At 41.5% G+C, this 20204-nt stretch overlaps 1 protein-coding gene across 1 annotated transcript in view; it reads left to right on the top strand.

Moving 5' to 3' along the window:
• Positions 1–5458: 5458 nt before the first annotated feature.
• LOC121949338 (transmembrane protein FAM155A) overlaps positions 5459–20204 on the top strand; it is a 93046-nt gene continuing 78300 nt past the window's right edge. Inside the window, exon 1 of the mRNA XM_042495001.1 lies at positions 5459–6782. Within this exon, the coding sequence (XP_042350935.1) occupies positions 6054–6782 (729 nt within the window). The 5' untranslated portion in view covers positions 5459–6053. The remainder of the gene's footprint in view (positions 6783–20204) is intronic.

The raw sequence follows: 20204 nt of genomic DNA, 5'->3' as shown, positions 1-20204 counted from the left end.
GATAGTGTCATTGCCAGAAGATACTCCCGACAAGAATTTTGTGTGTTGTACAATTTTTAAAATCAGACCACAAGAGGGCATAAAAAAGGTATAAATAAGCTGCTGAAGTTACTAGTCAAACATGACAATTCACAAAATACTGCAAGGGGCTTGACATCCGTAGATTTTAGTCCAACACAAACAAAGTCTCTGCCATGTATTTGTATTCTGCATGTTTCCTTGTCGGGGTAAAAGCTGCCTTTCCTGACAGCTACATTTCCTTTGAAGCGGGAGGCAGGTTGAGTGCAGAGATCTGGCTGTACGGTGGGAATATAGGCTAGGAATCCAGGATCATGGATATGGGAATAGGCAGTGTCCTTGGGAAAGTGAGCTGTGTTGATAAACTGCTTAGAGATTCCTGGAATGGAAATGGGGTGAGCCAATTGATCAGGAGAGTAAAACCCTGAGGCGGAGCAGAGGTGGTGCTGGGTGGTACGTTGAACTGCATGACGGTATCTCCATCATCGGCCTAATCCCCCCTCGAGTCCAGTGACCAATTGAGCAGTCTGCAGAGTGTACATTTGTTTCATCACATACGAGCAAGGAGCACACCAGTGAAGCGGTGTATCTAATCCCATCCCATGGTAAATCAAGTATAATTTACATCACTGCTGAATATTTGGCAAATCGTGCTCAAGTGTTTCAAATTTTTACATGTTTTCACCTCCAGGCAGCCATTGGTTTCCATTCATGCCTGTACGGTTGGAAATCCATTGGTTGACATTTTTTGGTTATGTAGTCCATCACAGTGAACAATGCATTTGTTTTTGTCAAAGTTGTATTATAGTTGTAAGGAAAGGCAGCGCACACCAGTTTAAGAAATGTAATGACATATCACATATAAGAAGAGAGGAGATGTTGTGACTACAATGGACTAAGATGTGTATATTTCAAGAATATTGTAATTGATTTTTCATACCTTAAGTAGCTGTGTGAAAAGTTAGACAAGTACATTGAAAAATCTAAAGCTTTATAGAATATTTGGTCAACTTGTCAGCACCAAAATTACACCTGATCTGAAGAGCCAAAACTTACTAAGATATAATAAAATCAAAAGTATTTTAATATACAGTAATTGTTATTACACATATATTACACAAATGACCACCTGTTATCACATAGTGACGTAAGTTCAATACTTATGCTACATGATTTCACTGAGCAAGTCCAATTCACTAATGTGAGATGCGGTTGAAAGCGTCTTGGGCTAAAGGAAAAGTTGACTCCCTAAATGACCATTGCTATATCAATTCCTATCTGTGTTAAGTTGAATTTAAACTGTGCTTTTCTTGTTTGCCACCATGCTGAATGAACAAATGATTTCAAAAATGGAGAAAATTCTCGATTAATTGAAGTCGTACGTTCCTGCATTTCACAACAGCAAAACTGTCAAAACATCCATTTAAAAAACTCTCATAAAACGTGTGCAGTTTAATCTAAGTGTCATTTATTCAGTCATATGCCCAGTGTTTCCCAAAAACACAACCTTTTCTGATGTGAACTGACTAGAAAGTAAAACTTATCAATGCTTTCTAAAAAAAGCCAGACTCCGCCAAACAGTAATTTTACCACTCTGAACACAGGAGCTGCTGGTCTACTGCTCCCTCAGTTGGTAGTTTGTTTGTGTTAGTGTGTGACTTTGGTGAACCCTAACTAATGTTTTAAAACACCAAAGTCACACAAAAACACAAATGAACTAAATGACTGAGGCAGTGGCAGACCCACAGCCCCCGTGTTCAGCTTGATAAAATAACATTTTTGGTCAATGGAGTCTGGCTTTGAAGAGAGCATTAAAAAGTTTTACTTTCTGTTCAGGTCTTTGTCAAATAGGACTGTTTGTTTGGTAACTACTGAGCATATGACTGGATAATGGAAGATTATACTGCACAAGTTGTGTGAGAGTTTGTAAATTAATGTATTGATTTTACTGTTTTTACTCTTGGACCCCAATGACTTCAATTCATCAAGAATTTATGTCAGTTTTTGGATTCTTTATTCACTGCTGAGGCATGCCAAAAAAGGTTTTGTTTACAAATTCAACCCAAAACAGGGTGAGTAATTGATATACAAACCATTAATCATGGGGTGAAGTGATCCTTTAATTTTTTTTTGTCAAGCTAATACTCCTATCGTCGAGAATGGACTTTTGCATTCAGCTAATAATTATATTAACACACTGGCTCACACTCAGAGCAGCAGAACACAAACAAAATAGACATTAAGTGTTTAACACAAACATACGGTAAATTTGCAGCTCCATACACATATTTGCACTTGAGTGGGATAATGCACTAATCCTTAAATCACACATCTTGTCAGTTTGTAACATCCAGTCAGCACAGTAAGCCGGGGCTGAGGGTGCTGTCTTCCCCGACCAATCAGAGAGGCTGAGCCTGTCTCTTTCTCCTCTCTGACGTCAGGCAGATGAAAGCACAGAAAGAGAGTGAGACTGAGAGACAGAAGACGACAGCGAGAGCTTAAAGAAGAGTCATATCAGAAGAGTCGAACGGGGTCAGCTGAGTGGGAGAAGAGAGAAGAGAAGGACGGAGAGAGATGGTGGCAGGGAAGAAAGAAAATGCTGACAGATCATCAAAAAGGGAGAAAAAGATGAATAAGGAAGAGGAGGGAAGAGAATGAAGAACATGCATCTTCAATCTAGAAAGGGCGAACAGGAGAGGGGAAGAGATATAGTGACAGATTCACTTAAAGAGGTCCAGTTCCACGCTGACACGGGAGGTGTGAAGGTTGTGGATTTGACACAAGTTTGCACAGTTGGCTGATGTCACCTGTCTCTTTTCTGTCACCCAATTCTCTTCTTCCTCTGATTGTCGTCAGATCCAGTCTAACAGCCACCTCTGTCTTCCTCTGTAGCTGTATCCCTCTGTCAGGAATGCCGATAGGTGGGGAAACACATCATGATAATGAGATAGTGAACATCAGGGTGCAAAAAGCTTAAAATGCTCATGAAATATTGATTTGTTTAAAGAGGCAATGTTGTCAGCATCAGTTTAAGCTTCCTGTGTGACTCAAGGAAAACAATACAGAATGGGGTTACTTTTTATAGTTGGAACTGGATCAGATTCAGACTTAAAAAGCTTCAAACTGAGTGCTGAAAAGGCGATGAACCCTCCACTCGGTTATTTTGGATTTGTTTATAAAACATTTTTAAATAGGCATTTATAAATAGATGTTCGAGCTTTGACAAGCCAGACAGAACAATGATATAAAAATAGATAAAACAGGAGGGTTTGATATTGAATGATACATTTATTTTCTACTTTTGATTTCCTGCAAAGTTAAACAGAAAAAGAAGTGCAATACACTCAATTCTGCACATGTATGTACAGATGTTTCAGATTGGACACACATGCACAAACACACTTAAGATCCCTGGCATGGGTAGTGGATGAGTCATGTCTGCCAGCCCTTACTGTTACTGTGATGGCTCCAGATTTAAGGGCCAGCAATCTGCATTCATCTCACAGACACACACGCTCTCGCTCTCGCTCTCTCTCTCTCTTTGGCAGTGACTCTCTACTCTGTCTTACTCTTGCCCTCACACTACTTCTGTCTCCTTTACAGACACATACACAAACAAACACACAGGTAGGGAAAGTGTTGGGAGTGGTGTGAAACTGACGACTCTCTGCTGTGCCAGCCAAACACTCCATATGTTGTTGATTGGCCACCTCTCAGGAGCTGACATAAGTCAGGCGTTCAGCTCGAACCAATCAAAATGCAGATCTGGAAATGGTATTATGAAACTCCTGGCAAGGTCTCCTATATCCATCCATACGTCTCCCGATTAAATTGCAGGAGGGGGGGCAGAAGCACACGTATGCACAAACACACACACAGTCAGGGTCAGAGACGGAGCATAAAATTGAGCAACTGACTACAATTTAAGGAAGACTAGACAATCCCAGCCGAAGTAGGACATCTATCCCCGCGAGGCATGATCACAGCATCCTGCAGTGACATAATATGTGAGAGCAATGAGTGATGAATGATGAGCATTCAAGCATCCTTAGCAATGACACAACAGATGTTTGCCACAACACCATCCGCTGTTACAAATTCAGTCAATGTTCCCACCAAAATTCAGGCCCTGTGCAGTGGATTTTCAGCTATGATCAGAGGTGAATCAGAGACGGAGAGGTTTAAAAACATCATGCAAATTCAATCTCCTTGCATGAGCAGCACCTGCTGACATTTGGTGATAAATCAGCAAATTACGTTAGTGGCAAAACATGACCCCACACACACACACACACACACACACACTCTCAGAGCATAACAGAGATGACCTATATCACTGGCTTTCTTCTTCTTCTTCTCCTTTTTGTTGTGTTTGAGGACGGTTTCACAAAGCAAACCCCTGCGACACTAAACTAAGTAAACCACAGCTTCCGCACAGATAACATCGAGTGTATTAAGTCCTGATATCTCACAGGAAAGAAAAACACAATGTAAAACATTTCATTTATTTCCCATCACTGTTCAGTATTTTGTGGCATAATTTTTTTTTGGCAGGGGGACACCGACTGCTCTAAAACTAATTGGATTGGTGTTGGATGAGCACTTTTCCCCCCTCAACAACAAATTGTAGAATAAGTTGCCTCCCGCCCTGCCTTAAGCACGAATTAATCAGGTAATCATCTCCTGTCTTATTCCCAATATACAGCCCATTAACATTAAGCAACAATCTCTTTGGTGGCACTCCAAGCCATGCACACTGACAATGATTAGTCGCTCCGAGGACGAGGATAAATACTGTAATTTACTTTCAGCACCCTAAGAGCAACTACCTCTCCCTCCCCACTTTTTCTCTTTCTGTTACACACAGGTACATTACATACAGAGCCATACTGTAAGTGTTTGTTTTAAACCCGCTTACCAAACACAACAGAGCTGATAAGATGGGACCTATGCAGGGAACAAGTACATTATATTGTTGAACCTACAAGCACAAACCCTGCTTGCTCAGCTGCCAGTTGTCAGTGTTATCAAAGCTTTAATTTCCCTAGCAGACCTATTTATATCTGTGTCTCCTTTGGGGAAGAAAAACACTGTTCAATTTGAAAATTTACAGTCTGCATTGCGTGTATTAAACGAGCGAGATCAATGAAATCCAAATGACTGGAACAGTTAGAGTGATGTCTTAACTGCATTGTTGTTCTTGTGAATGGACTCGCGTCTATCCTGCACCAAAAGCAAGATGTCGCCAAAAGTGTGAGTTTGTGCCCTGCCAGGACAACATTTGGGGACTATTACTCATGAAGAGCAGAGAGGATAGCCTAAACACCCTTAACCACCTTTCTGTGTGTCTGTGCTCTCTCTCCCTCTCCCTCCCTGCGCGTGTGTGTATGTCTCTGCGTGTGTTTGTGTGCATATAGGTAATAAGCTGCTCCGCCACTGCGCAACGATGGAGCTATCGCAACGATGGAGATGACGCAAACCGACCCAGCTCTCCGAAAAAGTGTTTCAAGACGAACATGGCGGCAACTTAACCGCGGTCCAAGATGACAATGGCCAACGGGAGACAGGATTCTAGGCTTTCCGCCCAGGCACCGGACAGTGTGCGTGCATCGAAAGGGCTCGTTGCTCTCCTTTAAGTGAATCTGCAAAGCGAACGGCGGGGCAGACGCGCAGCATCAGCACCGAGAGGCTCGCAACAGCTGGTCTCCCTGCGCCCCCGACGAGAGAACAAACCCGGGAGAGGGACGGTAGGGAGAGGGGGGCATGCGGTCAAAGAGGACGCCGTTTCCCCCCGGAGAGCCATGGAGAACCGGGATGCGGCAGCGCGAAGCTTAATCTGTGCGGGCGCGCTAATTGGATCGGAATAGCACCGATTGCTGCGGGCGCGATAGAGGAGCGCCCTGGACCGGCGGAGGCACGGCACCCCACCGTTACAGAGGAGAACCAACCGGAGTCCGTCTCCCCCTCAAGTCAATGAGTATTGTGGCAGAGCAGCCCCCGCGGTGGAGTCGGCCAGGGCAGCACTTTCCTAAAATATGACCAGGGGTGCTTGGATGCGTCGGCAGCATGATGAGGGCTTAAAATACTGGTTTGCACCCCGAGAGAACGAGAAGCCATTTACCGAGTCGGAGCGGGCCCAGAGATGGCGACTGTCGCTGGCCTCTCTGCTCTTCATCACCGTCCTGCTCTCTGATCACTTGTGGTTCTGCGCCGAGGCGAAACTGACGCGAACCCGAGACAAGCGGTCGGACGAGGGGCTTGCATTTACGGACATGGGCGAGTACCCAAACTCCCTCCACCGACACCACATCCCAACATCACCTGACCCCAACCGTCTCGCCAGAGGGGAAAATGATATTTTTCTAGGGAATTCTACTCTGTGGCGAATGGACACCTGTCATCCAGACAGCCTGTCCAAAGACTGCTTTACTTTCACGGACGCGGCGACCGTGTGCCGCCTGGGCCTCTCCGGTGGAGGGGAAAAGGGGACACAGTTGGCGTACGTGAATCTGAGCGATTTGTACCTTTCTTTTTGTAATACCTACTCACTTTTGGATTTGTTTTACGGGTTTACGAGTCCGGAGGTTGTGAATTGCACCCTGGATATGGCCATGGGGGTGGACCAGGATGGATGCACCGAGTGTGTCCGGGCTTATCAGCTTCTTGACCAGCTGGCGGAGGACAACTACCGGGAGTTTGAACTGCTGGTTCAGAAATACGAGACGGATGCATACTCGGTTAGGACGTGCATGGAGGAATGCAAGGTAGGACTAACGAGGCACGCACACGCACACGCACAAGTGCATTTAAGGGGGTGGGTTCATAGTCGTCATGGCAACCGTTGGGCATATCTGTCAGTATATTGGTATTCATATTTTTTTTTTGTAGAGATCAGGCTACCGGTGCTTTTTACTGCATCAGTTGGCCTGTCAGGGTTTACACAAACACACTGCTGCACCACATGACAATAGCACTGGGGACCAGAGGACAAGTCTCCTGCAGTCCTTCAACACTCTTTCTCCTTCTATTTTCCCCTTCTTTCCCTAATCCTTTAACCCTTTGACACCTGAGAGACATCACTTTTCTTTTGCTGCTTTCAGACACCTCTCACAGGTATTTAAACCTTTGAACCCTAAGCAAATTGGTGCGATTTCCTTCAAAAACATGGGGGAAATAACAATCAGCTACTTGGCGAGAAATGTTTCACAAATTGCAAGACATTCCTAGATTTAGAAAATGATTTTTAAAAAAGCTAGGGAACTATATCTAGGGGGAAAAAGCTAGAGAAAAATTATGTTACAAAATTATTATATTTTTAAACACTTTTTTGAATGTAATTTCTTTGTTTGGGGTTTTTAAACTTTATTGTTCGTAAAACAAATCTTAACTAATTTTCAAGTAATTTTGTTGTACTTTTTAAATTTTTTTTTTTTTTTTTTTACAAATTTCTTGCTCATTCTGGGGTCATGCATTCTTTCATTGCTCATTGCTTTCTTCCTATGTTTTTGGAAGCAATCCAGCCAATTTGCTCATGTTTCAAAGGGTTAATATGGACTACTTTGTGAACTGTGACTGTGGAAGTGATGTTTGACATTTGGAGCAAAAGGCTGCAGCTCTATCAGATGAGGGGAGAGAGGGCTGTTGAGTGGTGCTCATTTCAATATCGTTAATAGCACACCAGTGATTTCTGCACCTAATCCAGGCTTTGTATTGTCCCCGGTTTGCTTGTTGTTTCAATAACATTGCAGCCTTAGACAGCACATATCTCAGGCGGTGCATTACATGTTGTGCATGTCAACAGCTTAACATACCTGGGTCTACATCGTCTCACAGAGAAACACTTCGTCTTGTGTTACTTTAGGCATCAAAGCCCACTCGGCTGTGTTGAGCAAAGAAAATGTACCTGTAAATAGTAACATGGTGGGGATGCACTGGTTATTACACTTCAATCTGGATCATTTGTTGTGCGCTGGACTGTTGCAGAGGCTCCATCTCCCCCAACAGCTGTGCATCCCCCTGTGCTCACTGGTTAAAGAAAGCCCTGCAAAAGGCCTTTCAGGAGGACATGCTTGTTCCTGTAGCTGTGTAGTTATGAAACAATTGATTTAATTAGTCTGGCAGTGACGTATGGTTGTTTTTGTTGACTTTGTTGACGAATTTGCACAGAGAACAGCCTCATATCTCAAACAAAGCAGACACTACATGTTTTCTGTCTTTCCCACCTCTATCTATATCTGATTAGCTAAATCGAGTGGGTTCATGTGTTTCTGTTTGGCTGAAAGCACATGAAAGATGGAAAATATGGGTTATGCGGGTCTTTCATTAACAGGGTGGAGAATTGCTGGTATGTTAAATATGGAATGTAATGACATTAGGAATGTGGAATATGGCCTGACAGGAATACAAGAGATTTACTGTATGTTAGTGAGGCTTGTAGTGGCTCTGGTACTGTGCTGTACCTATGCTATAGCTTTAATTATGCTTGGCAGATGAACTTTTCACCCTTGCTGTAACATGTTCTCATATTAACCAATTTCCTCGTCCTGAACATTAACATTTTGAAGATTTATAATTACAGTAAAACATGTCCATGGCCAGAGGAGCTGCTGCATCACCACAGCAGCACTCCATAGTAACAAGTCAGGGAGTGAACTTTAGAAAACAGGAAATCTTCTTTCAAAACTGCCCTTGTAATGATCCTGCAACCCAAACCCATTTCTACGAGATGGATGTTGAAGAGCGGCATATGGTGAGAGTGCTGATAATCCGTGTGTGTGTGTGTGTCAAAAGGAAGGACAGTTAGTGGGAAGATATGCAGACGATAAACCTTCACAATGGATTCAAGTGTTGTTTACATGTCTGCTTCTTGTAACTCATAATTTAATGTTAGGCCTGTTTGTCAGAGACTGTGTGCATGCATGTACGCATGTGCATGAAACCGCGTCCTATAACATCTTATAGCTGCCTCCTTCTTGTACCGTCTAATCACGAGTGTGCATTTGCACTCCTACTCTTTGCTAATGTGATCAGACTCAGGCAGGGCTACAGCAGCCTTTTAGCCCCTTTAGCCCAATCTGAATTGCTAATCTGCTCCAGTGTTCGTGTGACCTTTGTGAAAGCACAGCACCCCGGGCCTGCATCGCAAACCACCGCTACTTAAAGAACCACTCTGCTGGACAATAAAAGGACATTAGACAGCTTGAAATCATAATTGTTGCTATTCACGCCTATCTCTCTTATATCTCTAATCTCAGACATTTTTGCTTCTTCATCCAAATTTTAAACAACCACTTAAAGTGTATTTTGGAATGGTTTAAAGGGACAGTTCACCACAAAATCTGAAATACATGTTTTTTTCTCTTACATGTTTATCAATCTAGATTGTTTTGGTGTTAGTTGCCAAGTGTTGGAGATATTGGCTGTAGAGATGTCTGCCTTCTCTCCAGTGTAGTGGAACTAGATTGCCTCTGGTGCTCAAAGCACCCAAAAAAACAACAATAAAATAAAAATAAAAAAAATAAAAATAGAAAAAAATTCAACAGTAACGTCTCCAGAAATCATGCAATTATGATGCCATTAATTTTGTCATCTTGTGCCAGGGTTTCTCACACTTTCATTTATTTGTGGCGGGCCACCACATTCAAAACACCCGCCGCCACAATTAGTTTTAGAGCTGGGCCATTCCTTAAGAGTGCTGTTGAAATACACACCCTGTTCAGTTATGCATTGCACCACACTCGGATATCAGAGAGTAACTGTTGTCACAGATGGGGTAGAAGAACACCAGGCGCAGTGAAACGTTCACTGTGCAGGGTCTAAAAGTTTACTTTTACTCACTCAGCAGTAGCATCTCCACTTGTCCATCGATCTGATCAGCTCTGACCAGATCAGCTATCCATGACTCAAGCTGCTGCTGAGGGATAAAAATAATTAAGGATGAGTTTCGCCTCTGCCGCATTCACAGACAAAAATGTCCAAATTTAGAGATGGGGTACAGAATAATAAAAAAGGGACTTACACACAAGGTAACACCCCCTACCCCACTGTCGTCAGCCACCGCCACTTGTGATTCTGTGGGAAACACTCAGAAAGCAGACATCATTACAGCCGATATCTCCAACACTCTGTAACTCACACCAAAACAATCTAGACTGATAAATCTAGGTATGAGGGTATGAGGGAGAAATATGAAGCTTTGATTTGGGGGTGAACTGTCCCTTTAAAATGAATTTAAACTGTATCATCACGTGGTATTTGTTTATGCTGTAGACGTGTGTTGTCAGTATTGTTTATGTTAAGGGAATAGGAGAACAGGTAAGCAGTTGGATGAGAAGAAAGGAGAAGAAATAATGGTAAATATGAGGAAGCCTATGCAAATTCAAAGAGGCATCAACATCAATAACACAAATACTGTAAACAGAACACACACACACACACACACACACACACACACACACACACACACACACACACACACGCACGCACATAATATGACATAACAAGTCTACTAATCTTCATGGACAGATGTAAACTGCTGATGTCGTTATCATTCAAACCAGCTAGTTTTCATCAGGATGCTGTTTGGCACTGGGCCGCCCTTGTTTGCTGTCAGAGAGTGATGTGTTACTAGAGTTTACTGGCAAGTGTTACCTGTGTAGCTCAAGCCTCATAGAGCATATTTCTCTGTGTCATGGACCTCCATTGTTGCCCGAAATGTATTAAAAACACATCAGTGAGCCACACTGTTGTTCTAGGTGACATGTTTCTCTGTTTCCATGAAAGTAGGCCCTGTAGTTTATTTAGAGTCAATCCACATACCCCGTCCTGCTGTCGTGAATACTCATTAGAGCTCTGAGTGTGTATTTATCTGTTGGATAGTCCCCAACAAATGCACTATATACTTCTTTTTGCTTATCATTTGATAAAAACTACAGTGCACAGCTGTTTTAGAAAATGACAGAAAAAACAACTATACATTTGTGACATGTTTTTAAAGATATAAATCCTTAGAAGGAGCAGATCGGGCTGAGTGCCAAAGACAGAGTAGAGAAATTGTTATTATCAGATGCTGCTTTTGACTGAGTTGGGTCTTTCTTGATTTGACTTGGGGCTCACAGGCCCCACTTCCTGAAAGTGTGTGTACAAATTATTACCAAGACCACAGCAAGCACGTATTTTTATTAACTCACTCTAAACCAAAATAAGATTATTTGGTGAGCCTTGTTCTGATTGGCATCTTCCCTAGTCAGACCTAATTGAGACTCGACTCGAGCACTACCACCCCTGGCTATATCTTCCGTCTTTGTTACCTGTTTTTTTTCTGTCAATACCTTTTCCTTCTTCTGTTCTTTACACCTTTTGATCTCTGTATGTACCTGTTTATATCACACAGACATGTGGTTATACACACACATATACACACACACGCACACAAAGAGCCCCATGTGCAGTGTTTCCTGCAGGTCCAGACCTGACTGTCCCTTCCGGTGTAATTTAATTTGCACTCCCATAATTCTCTGCTTCTCTGGTGGCTGTGTCTCCAGGGCTCTGTCTCAACATGTTGATCTCCTTTCTCCCTCTATCTGTCATTGTCTCTCGCTCACTTTCACATCCTTTCCCTCTTTGTCTTTCCCCCATCTGTGTCAGAGCTCTGAGGAACCAACCTCACATGTACACATGTGTCCAGTATCTGTCTCTACATCACCTCCACCCCTCTCTCCCTCCTCCTTATAGACTTACTTCCCATCAGGGGCCTTGTTTTCGCTCTCCCTCTCCCTTCCTAGAAATATGTGGGTGTTGAGCTCTCTTTTGCTGCTGGAGTGATAGATACTGATCTAGGTTAAGGTCCTTTCCTTCCCTTGAATTACAGCCCTGTCCACACAAATCCCATCGTGTGCTCCCTCACCCAGTCTCTGTCCCTCTGCTTTTTAAATCACCTTTTCACCTCTATCACTTGTTATTTCTTCAAGACTTTTCAGTTAAGCATCTATTTAATTTAGCTGTTTATGTTTGAACAGTGAAGATGGGAGGACTGTGTTTTACATGAATTAAAACAGAAACAAAAAGTGCCTGCTAGAGTCTTAGTGTATGTCAAAGTAAAACCATACAAAAGATAAGACAAAACTTTATTGATAATTTCGTGTGTCAGTGATGACAGTGCTTACATGTTAATGTTTAGTTAAACATGGTCACTACCTTTGTTTTTTGTGCGCTAACATGCTAATATTGGCTAAGTAGCACTAATCACAAAGTACAGCTGAGGCTGTTGGGAATGTCATTGGTCTTGCAGGTATTTTGTGTTAATCAAAGAATTTGAACAAATTTAAATTTGATCTGATGATGTTTGAAGGAAAAAATCAAGTTCTGAAGAAGACAAATCAACCAGGCAACAAAAGGACTTGATAAAAGTAACATCTAATTCATGTATACATGGGTAGATCAACAGAGCAGAAGGCACATCAGTGAATCTATAACAAGAACAAAGAACGGGCTGGGTGTTCAGACATAAAGGTGTCTGATGAAAAGATAGAAGTGTGTATGTGTAAGCATGTGCGTGTCTGAATATGTCTGTCTGCTGATGAGCTGGTGTGTCGGTTTTGTGCTTGGATGTTTGTGAGTGTGGGGATGTAGATATGTGTATGTTTTGACAATGTGAGATGCAGATGAAGCAGTCAAAGTCAAAGTCAACTTTATTGTCAACTCTGCGCTATGTACAAGGCATAAACAGGATTGAAGTTCCATTTTTCACAGGCCCCCAATGTAAACATGCAAGAACACAAACAAAAGAATAGAAAAAAGTTTTTAAAAAAGTACTAAATATACGTAATAAAATTACAGTTAAAGTCCAGGTAAAGTGATAATTAAAATGTGTTCTGAGTTTGTCACATCACAGATGTGTAAACACCTGGTCAAATTTGAATGACCAAAAAAAATCGCGAAGTATGGAAAAGAAGGTCTCAAAATCATGAATAAATGCACAGTATTCTCTGATCTTAAACTCTGGGGGCGTGTCAGCTGGAGGACTGGAGACCACGCCCAATCGCTGGACTATGCTAATGATGCTCCTCGTTTTTATACTGCTACATTGTCAGTGGCCGGGTTATGCTGAGTATAGCTTCATTGCATCATCGAGCTATGGTTTTAGGCTCGCCCAAAAAATTTTAAACAGGAAAATGGTGAAAAAACAGTCAACTGTCGAACTCCACAATTCAGTACTATATAGTAAAGGGTCTTTGTAACATGTTTTCAGCAATCAGTTTCCAACATTTAGAATGTGTTTTGAAACAAATCTCTAAATTCACTTTACTCTGACTTTAAAGAAAGCCACACAAATTAAAAACACACAAGCAACAACTTCAAGTTATGAAACCAGCTCTCCAGCTCTCAGTATGGATGTGGTGTAGCTCACAATGCTAACACCTGTAACAGTGCTGAGAGAAGACGCTTTTACACAGAGATCGCATTATAGGTTTTCAACTAAGTCCCCTCTTTTTACTGCATTTTTACACAGAACCAAACAATGGCGGTATCATTCCGCTGCATCGCGGCATCCCGCGATCTAAAGAGGCATGATGGGTGTGATGTTTAACACACAATCTTCTGCCTCTGGTGTGATTTAACATACATGTTGGTGGCGCTTTCTAAACAATCTCGCCTGGTTGTGAATGTTCGTAAGTGCACCGAATGAGTTTGTGTACCTGATTGTTTGTTTTATACTTGAGGAGCTATGTTGAAAATTCAATAACACATTTATTTAAAAAAGTTGAGATTGTGTGATACAATTGAAAAGCTCCAGAGGAGTTACTAAATAAGTGCGTGGTGAGTTTGTTTTTGTCAGTCCATCTAAAAATTCACTCTGAACCAAAACAAAGTGAGGAGAACAGCAGGATCAATAGTACCCATTGTCGGGGGACCATAAATGTGTGTACAAAAATGTGATGGCAATCCCAGTATTCGTAGAGATAAGTGATCAATCAGCAGACATTGCCATCCCTGGAATGGATATTAAAAAATAAATAAATGAGAGCATGTAGCACATGAACAATTGCCCTGATATTTTCAGCTCAAAGTAGATATATATGCAGTATACAGGATTTATATATTTCTATGAGTTTTGGACACATTCAGACGTAGAAACATACAGACTCAGCGTATGTTTCTGTTAACACATTTTGCTGTAATATGAGTGAATGTTGTGCTAAACGAACAGCTTTTCCATGTAAATTAAATAAAAGTAGGCTTTGATGGAGCACATAATGCTCAGATTATTCTGCTATCAACGCAGACAGCATGGCCTTACTGCAAGTCCTGCACTTTTCTCTCTCTCCCTCAAATTCAATTAGGGCTCTGTTGCTTCTCGACGCAGCTCAAATAGATCCAGGGAAACTCCCCTTCATATGAGCTGCCAGTGTTTGTTTCTCCCCAGGCAGGAGATAAGGGAATGTGTCTGTTCGAGAAGAACACAGCAGCACTCCCATGGAAACGCCTCCTCGTCGTCCTCGATTCCCCGTCTACGCAGCACAATGAGACCATACAGCTCCCTCCTTCGCTGCCTTGGGCCTTAGCTCCAATCAACACGTCCACACCCATTTCATTCTATCCACATATTTTTCTCCTTTTTTTCGGCGCTACTCTGAAAAAAGTCCTCTCCCTCATTCAGAGGAGTGCTGTCCTGTTTGCCTGCTGCGTGGGTACCTTTTAGGTCAGCTGAAAAAAGTCAAAGAAAAACAGTATGTGCCTGTCTATGTGTGTGACTGTGTGCAGTAAGAAGCTGCATGCATCTAGCCAGTCACTGTGGATCAGCCCCACTCATAATGAGATAGAAAGTTGCAGTAATGCATCCAATTCAATCAGATCTATGGCATAAACAAATTATGACTTTTACAAATGCACACTTGCTATCTGTCTCTTCTCTCCTCTGTCTCACTGGTATGCTTAGTTGAATGATTTGATGAGTGGGTGATGTGTTATGTTTGATTTTCTGTGACAAAGTGAGGAGAAGGAAGGAGCGAGAGAGAACGGAAATGGCTGCTATTGATAACTGACTCCATACAAAATGCATTAAACTCTCCGATAAAATCGGTAAACATCAGGCATTTATTTATTTAAGAGGATTTTTTTGTGTTAGACAGCCTGTTTCTATATCAAATAATAAACGTCTCCACGACTTACATAGAATATCCGGTGTGCTTCTGTGCAACCGATTTTGCACTTGTGTCCAGGATACGGCGGATGTCTGTTATTTTAGTTTTATGCAGTGTTAGTTGATGGCAAACAAAAGGAAGATGACAATTAGATTCACAAAAACCACAATGTGAGGAGACTGATTTTAAAGCACAAACCATTAGAGATACAGAAGTGCCACTATGACAGCCCAGCACTGATTCACATTTCTGGTCTCAAGGTCTTTTGTGTTAAGATGCACATCTTAATTTAGTTCTTGTGCGTAAGCATGACATTGATCTGTAGACTCAGTTGTTTATTTGAAAGGAAGAGAAAATGTGCCTTTTAATAGAGTAAGTCATTGATAAAAGTGGAATTCATTTAATCAGAACTTCATTGAAGGGATTTATAAAGCAGAGAGTGCAAGTGAGTGCTCCATAGACACTATTTTTAGAGCAATGTCAGTTTGCTTTTTGATGGTGTTCATATTGGGTGAGAAACTGAATGGAACAGTACATTACATTTCATATCCTGAAGGTAAAAGCATCTGAATTATGAGTGCAGGTGAACAGGTTCTTCACATGAAATTTCTCTGTACAATAGTTCAATGAATGAAATGTTTGTTTATTGGTCTTGGGGAGTACTGTATATGTCAAAAATATAAAAAGCCTTTTGCGGTTCCAGAAGGTGCTGCGCTAAATCTGATATATTGCTAATGTGGGTTGGATCTGAAGCAAGCCCTAGAAAGCCGCTCTTCCAAGTTTTTCCAATGGCCACTTGTGGTATTGCGGTGAAAAAATCCCCCATGACCTAAAAAGCTTTTTCCCCATAGACCGCCATTGTAAAAGACACATCAATGAAATAGTTGAGAGATTGCCTTGAATAGCAAACAAGGTAGATTATGACTCTTTCTATTGTGATTTTTTTAGCTGTTGAGGTTCATATTTGTAAAACTTCACTCAAGCCGAGAAAAGCAATTTAAAAATCAGTGACATTATCACAATGTAAAGTCTATGAGCTGAGCTAGAACTGGCAGGCAGGGCTGTTGGGAGAAACATTGCTTTGCTTATGCAGTAGGCCTCATGCTGCAGAGGTAAACCCGGAAGCTAGAAGATGTTTTTTTGTGTATCTGCTCCATTGGTGCCATCTTGCTATCCAGAATCTCGTTATTATAATACATCTATGATATGAAGACTTTAAGTTTGAAAAATAAATAAATCTGAAGATGTAGAGTTAGAAAGAAGTGGCCTTTCAAGGGCCATAAGGAGCCCAACAATATTTTAACAAAAGAATGTTATCTTGGAGTAGTTGTTTATCACCCAAGAACATTGTATTTGAGTGAGCAAAAACTGTATAAATTAGGCTGCTGCATGTTTTTCTTTTTCAGTCAGCATCTGATTCATGTGAATGTGGCTTCCTGTATATACTGTTGATGCTGCTGGAAACTGCCCAAGTTGACTGTAGCTTTTTGTCACCTCCCCCAGCTGCAACCACCAGACGAGAATGGATTCATCTTAAACAACATTTTCTCAAATCTCCAACCCCTTCCTGCTTACATGCAGGAATCGCAGGGTAGTTTGTTCACTTCAGCTTGACTCTTGCAAAAGCACTTCTTCTCAGGCTGTTTACAAATCCTACATGTCCTCCGAAACCACCCTAAATCATCTCAAGCCTGAACTTAACCACTGTGAAGCTAAACCCATACTGGGTTTGCATGGGACATTTTCAGGCTCCTATCTGAATTCATGTTCTCTTTGTTTTGTCATTATGGTTTGCTATTCATTCTGTTTTTGTCATTTCATCATCTGGGTTATGTGCTGACTTCCTATTGGTTCCTGCCGCTGTATGGGTGGGGCCATATCTATAATGTGAATGTTTATAAAGTGCTGACGAAGACTGGTAGTGATCGAAAGATGCTGTCTTTTTTAACGATTTGTGCACTACAATAGAGGCATTTTCATGTATTTCCTCCTTGTTTTTTCCCCCATGTTTTTCACGTGTTTGGAATGCCTGGATTTCATTCCTGTTCATCCTAAACCTATAGTAGATTCATTGGTGGTTGTGGTTAAGCCTCATTGTTTTTAGTATTTAGTTATTGTCAGATAAAATACAGGGCACCACTGTTTATGATGTATAGTCTGGACTTGGGGTAAGAGGGAAAATTTGTAAAAAAAAAAAAATTTCAAAGCTGACCTCAGACCCTTTTGACACTTAAAAACTTCAAGAGTCTCTGGTGGATCAGATAGCAACAGCATGAGATACCAGAAAAGTGTAAATGCCAAAAAGAATGAAAAGCATTCTTGCCAGATACTGAAAAGGTATCAATACATCTATCTCTCCAAGAAGCAAATGTAATTTTGTGCTCCCAAGTGTAACTATGTCAGTAAGCGGCCTGTGGAAGCAGCTATTTACAGGGCCGATTCCCTGTGATAATGGCAGCTGAAGTGACACTGAAATTACACTGACATTTTCCATCATTGTTCCTGTCACATTAAAAGCAGCAGGAAGAAAGCTGTGATTGCAACACATAAGGTCAGACAGAAAACATAATGTGCTATTGTGGTGTTTATCTGATCCCTGATCAGTGCGACCGCTGAATGATCTGTGTGGGTTAAAGAGCATTGATCTGTTATCGGTGAGAAGGGATGTGAGTAATGAAGAGCAAAACTTTTGTCTTGTTCGTTAATCCAAATGAGTAATCCATGTGTTTTGGCTGGTTCTTGGATAGTTGTTAGCCACCTAGCTAAGCTACTTATGTTTTTGCACTAGTTATTCTTCTCCAAGTGTTTTTCAGCCAAATAACTTCATGTCTGTTGCAACCACCATTTGGACTGAAATCCTGATTTGCATGTAGCTTGAGAAAAGCTGGTATTGCAATCAGTTGGAGACACATTACGTGTCTGTGTGTCAGGAGAAGTTTATTAAATTGCATCTGGATTTCACCTGCTTAAAAGACACTTGAAATGGGAACAAAAACAACAAGATCAAAAGGGAACTGACAGCAGCAAAAGTGAAGTGTGCTGAGAAAGCTACAGTCTGAGCAGCACTGGCAGAGAGACAGAAACCAGTCTCAGTTCCCAGACTCTGGTGACATTCTCACATTACTGAGTCATCATCATCATCAGCCGCTCACAGCATGTCCTGATTCAGGGAGAGCAGAGCAGAGGAGCGAGAGAAGACAGGCACACATACATGCAGCTTCATGTTTATAAACTCACACAGACTGTGCGTACACAGCGCAAGCAGACACATACTGCAGCATAACCAACAACACACATGGGAGAGAGGCTGACAGCGATCAGGTGACGGGAGCAAACAGAAGAGGGGTGGAGAGGGAGAGAGACTGACAAATGAATGGTTAGATTAGAGGGAATACCCAGTGATGTGTGCAGCATGATGGGCTCATGTCAGATCCCCTGACATACTGTATTTTCTCTGGGTTTTGTACAAACAATTCATTTGAGCACCTGGTCGTGCCTAATCCTTTCAGTTTTAATCAGGCTAGTGTTTCTGTCAATGGATGAGTGTGTGTGTATTTGTTGAGTGAAAGGGGAGCACGTTTGCATGCATGAGTGCATTGCATAGTGGGATATTGTAGTCGTTTTCATCCGTCCATTTGACATTAATTTGGTGAGAGTGAGAGAAGTCTTAAAGAAGCTGTACGCAACATTCAGTGCATTAATAGCAGCAAGCAACTATTTTCTTTGTGAACGTATAGTGAAGTAATGACGTCCTGAGCAGTAAAAAGGTCGAGCTCCCTCCATGTGTGTTGTAATCCGAGCTTCTCTGTTGTGGTAGCTGGTCTGGCTGTGCGTGCATGTTGGCGCATGTGAATCTCCGTGTGTGCGTCCCTCTCGCTAGCTAATTGATGCCACTCTGCACTGTGCTTAACAGCAGTTACCATTGTATAAGCACAGCTTTTTTTTTTTGAAGAGTCAATGTATGTAACGAGTGGAAATTGACATGCTGTCCCTGAATGGCTAAAATTGACACAGGAAGGGTACCCAGCATGTATTATTTTAATGTGATGGACCAAGCATTATTCATAATGCAGTTGCATAATGCAACATTGACACTTGGTGAGCAGCCCTTTCACGGTGGTATGAGACAACATGCACAGCAGCATTTGCTGATGTTCCAGGCAACTACAGTAGTAGGCTATAAAAAGCAAGAAACCACACTTAAACAAACTCAGACACTCAAACTTAGCACTTATACCGAATGTCTGCTGTGTCCTGTGTGAAACCAATAGTCAGTCAAGTTATTTTAAAAATGGCATACTGTGCAAGCATGTGTAGCATACACTGCTAGAGACATAAATTAAACATGTAGACTAGGGCCTGTTTCGTTGATGTTTCCATGATGTTTCTCTCTAAATCTAACCATGTGCTTTTCTTGCTAAAACCCAAGAAAGTAAACATGAAAATTTAGTTTTTTACACTCTATGCATTAAACAAGCAGAAACTGCAAGTTTGAATGAAGGGTACCCAGCTTGTCATATTTTAATGTAATGGGCCCAAGCATGAGTTAGGAGTAAGGATGTATTGGGGAAACAGTTGTAGTTACATTGGTGGGATACAGTCTTTTCACGTTAATTCTTGAATTTGTTAAGCAAGATATTGTGTGGTAATAATTAATGAGCTTTAATGGTGCCGGTGGTGAAATTTTCCTGCCTTTAAACAGAGCCAGGCTAGCTGTTTCCAGCTGTGAAGCCTGTTGGTGCTAGCTTCATATTTGGCATAGACAGTGTTAATCTCTGCATCAAATTCTCAACAAGGGAACAAATAAGGGTATTTCCCAAAATGTCGAATTTATCCTTTAAAGTTGTATATGATGTAACTTGAAAGTGGGGACATTTTCATTTTATAGGTTGCAACTAAAAATATATTTTTATTCTAGATTAATCTGCTGATTATTTTCTTGATTAACTAATTAATTATTTTTTGCATTAAATGTCAGGAAATGATGAAAAATGGCCATTATAATTACCCCAAGCCTACGGTGATACCTACTTCAAAAAAAAG

Source organism: Plectropomus leopardus, chromosome 10 (assembly GCF_008729295.1).
Source record: "Plectropomus leopardus isolate mb chromosome 10, YSFRI_Pleo_2.0, whole genome shotgun sequence".
Classification (NCBI taxonomy): domain Eukaryota; kingdom Metazoa; phylum Chordata; class Actinopteri; order Perciformes; family Serranidae; genus Plectropomus; species Plectropomus leopardus.
Note: the sequence above shows the minus strand (reverse complement) of the source record. Positions and strands in the feature narration are given on the sequence as shown.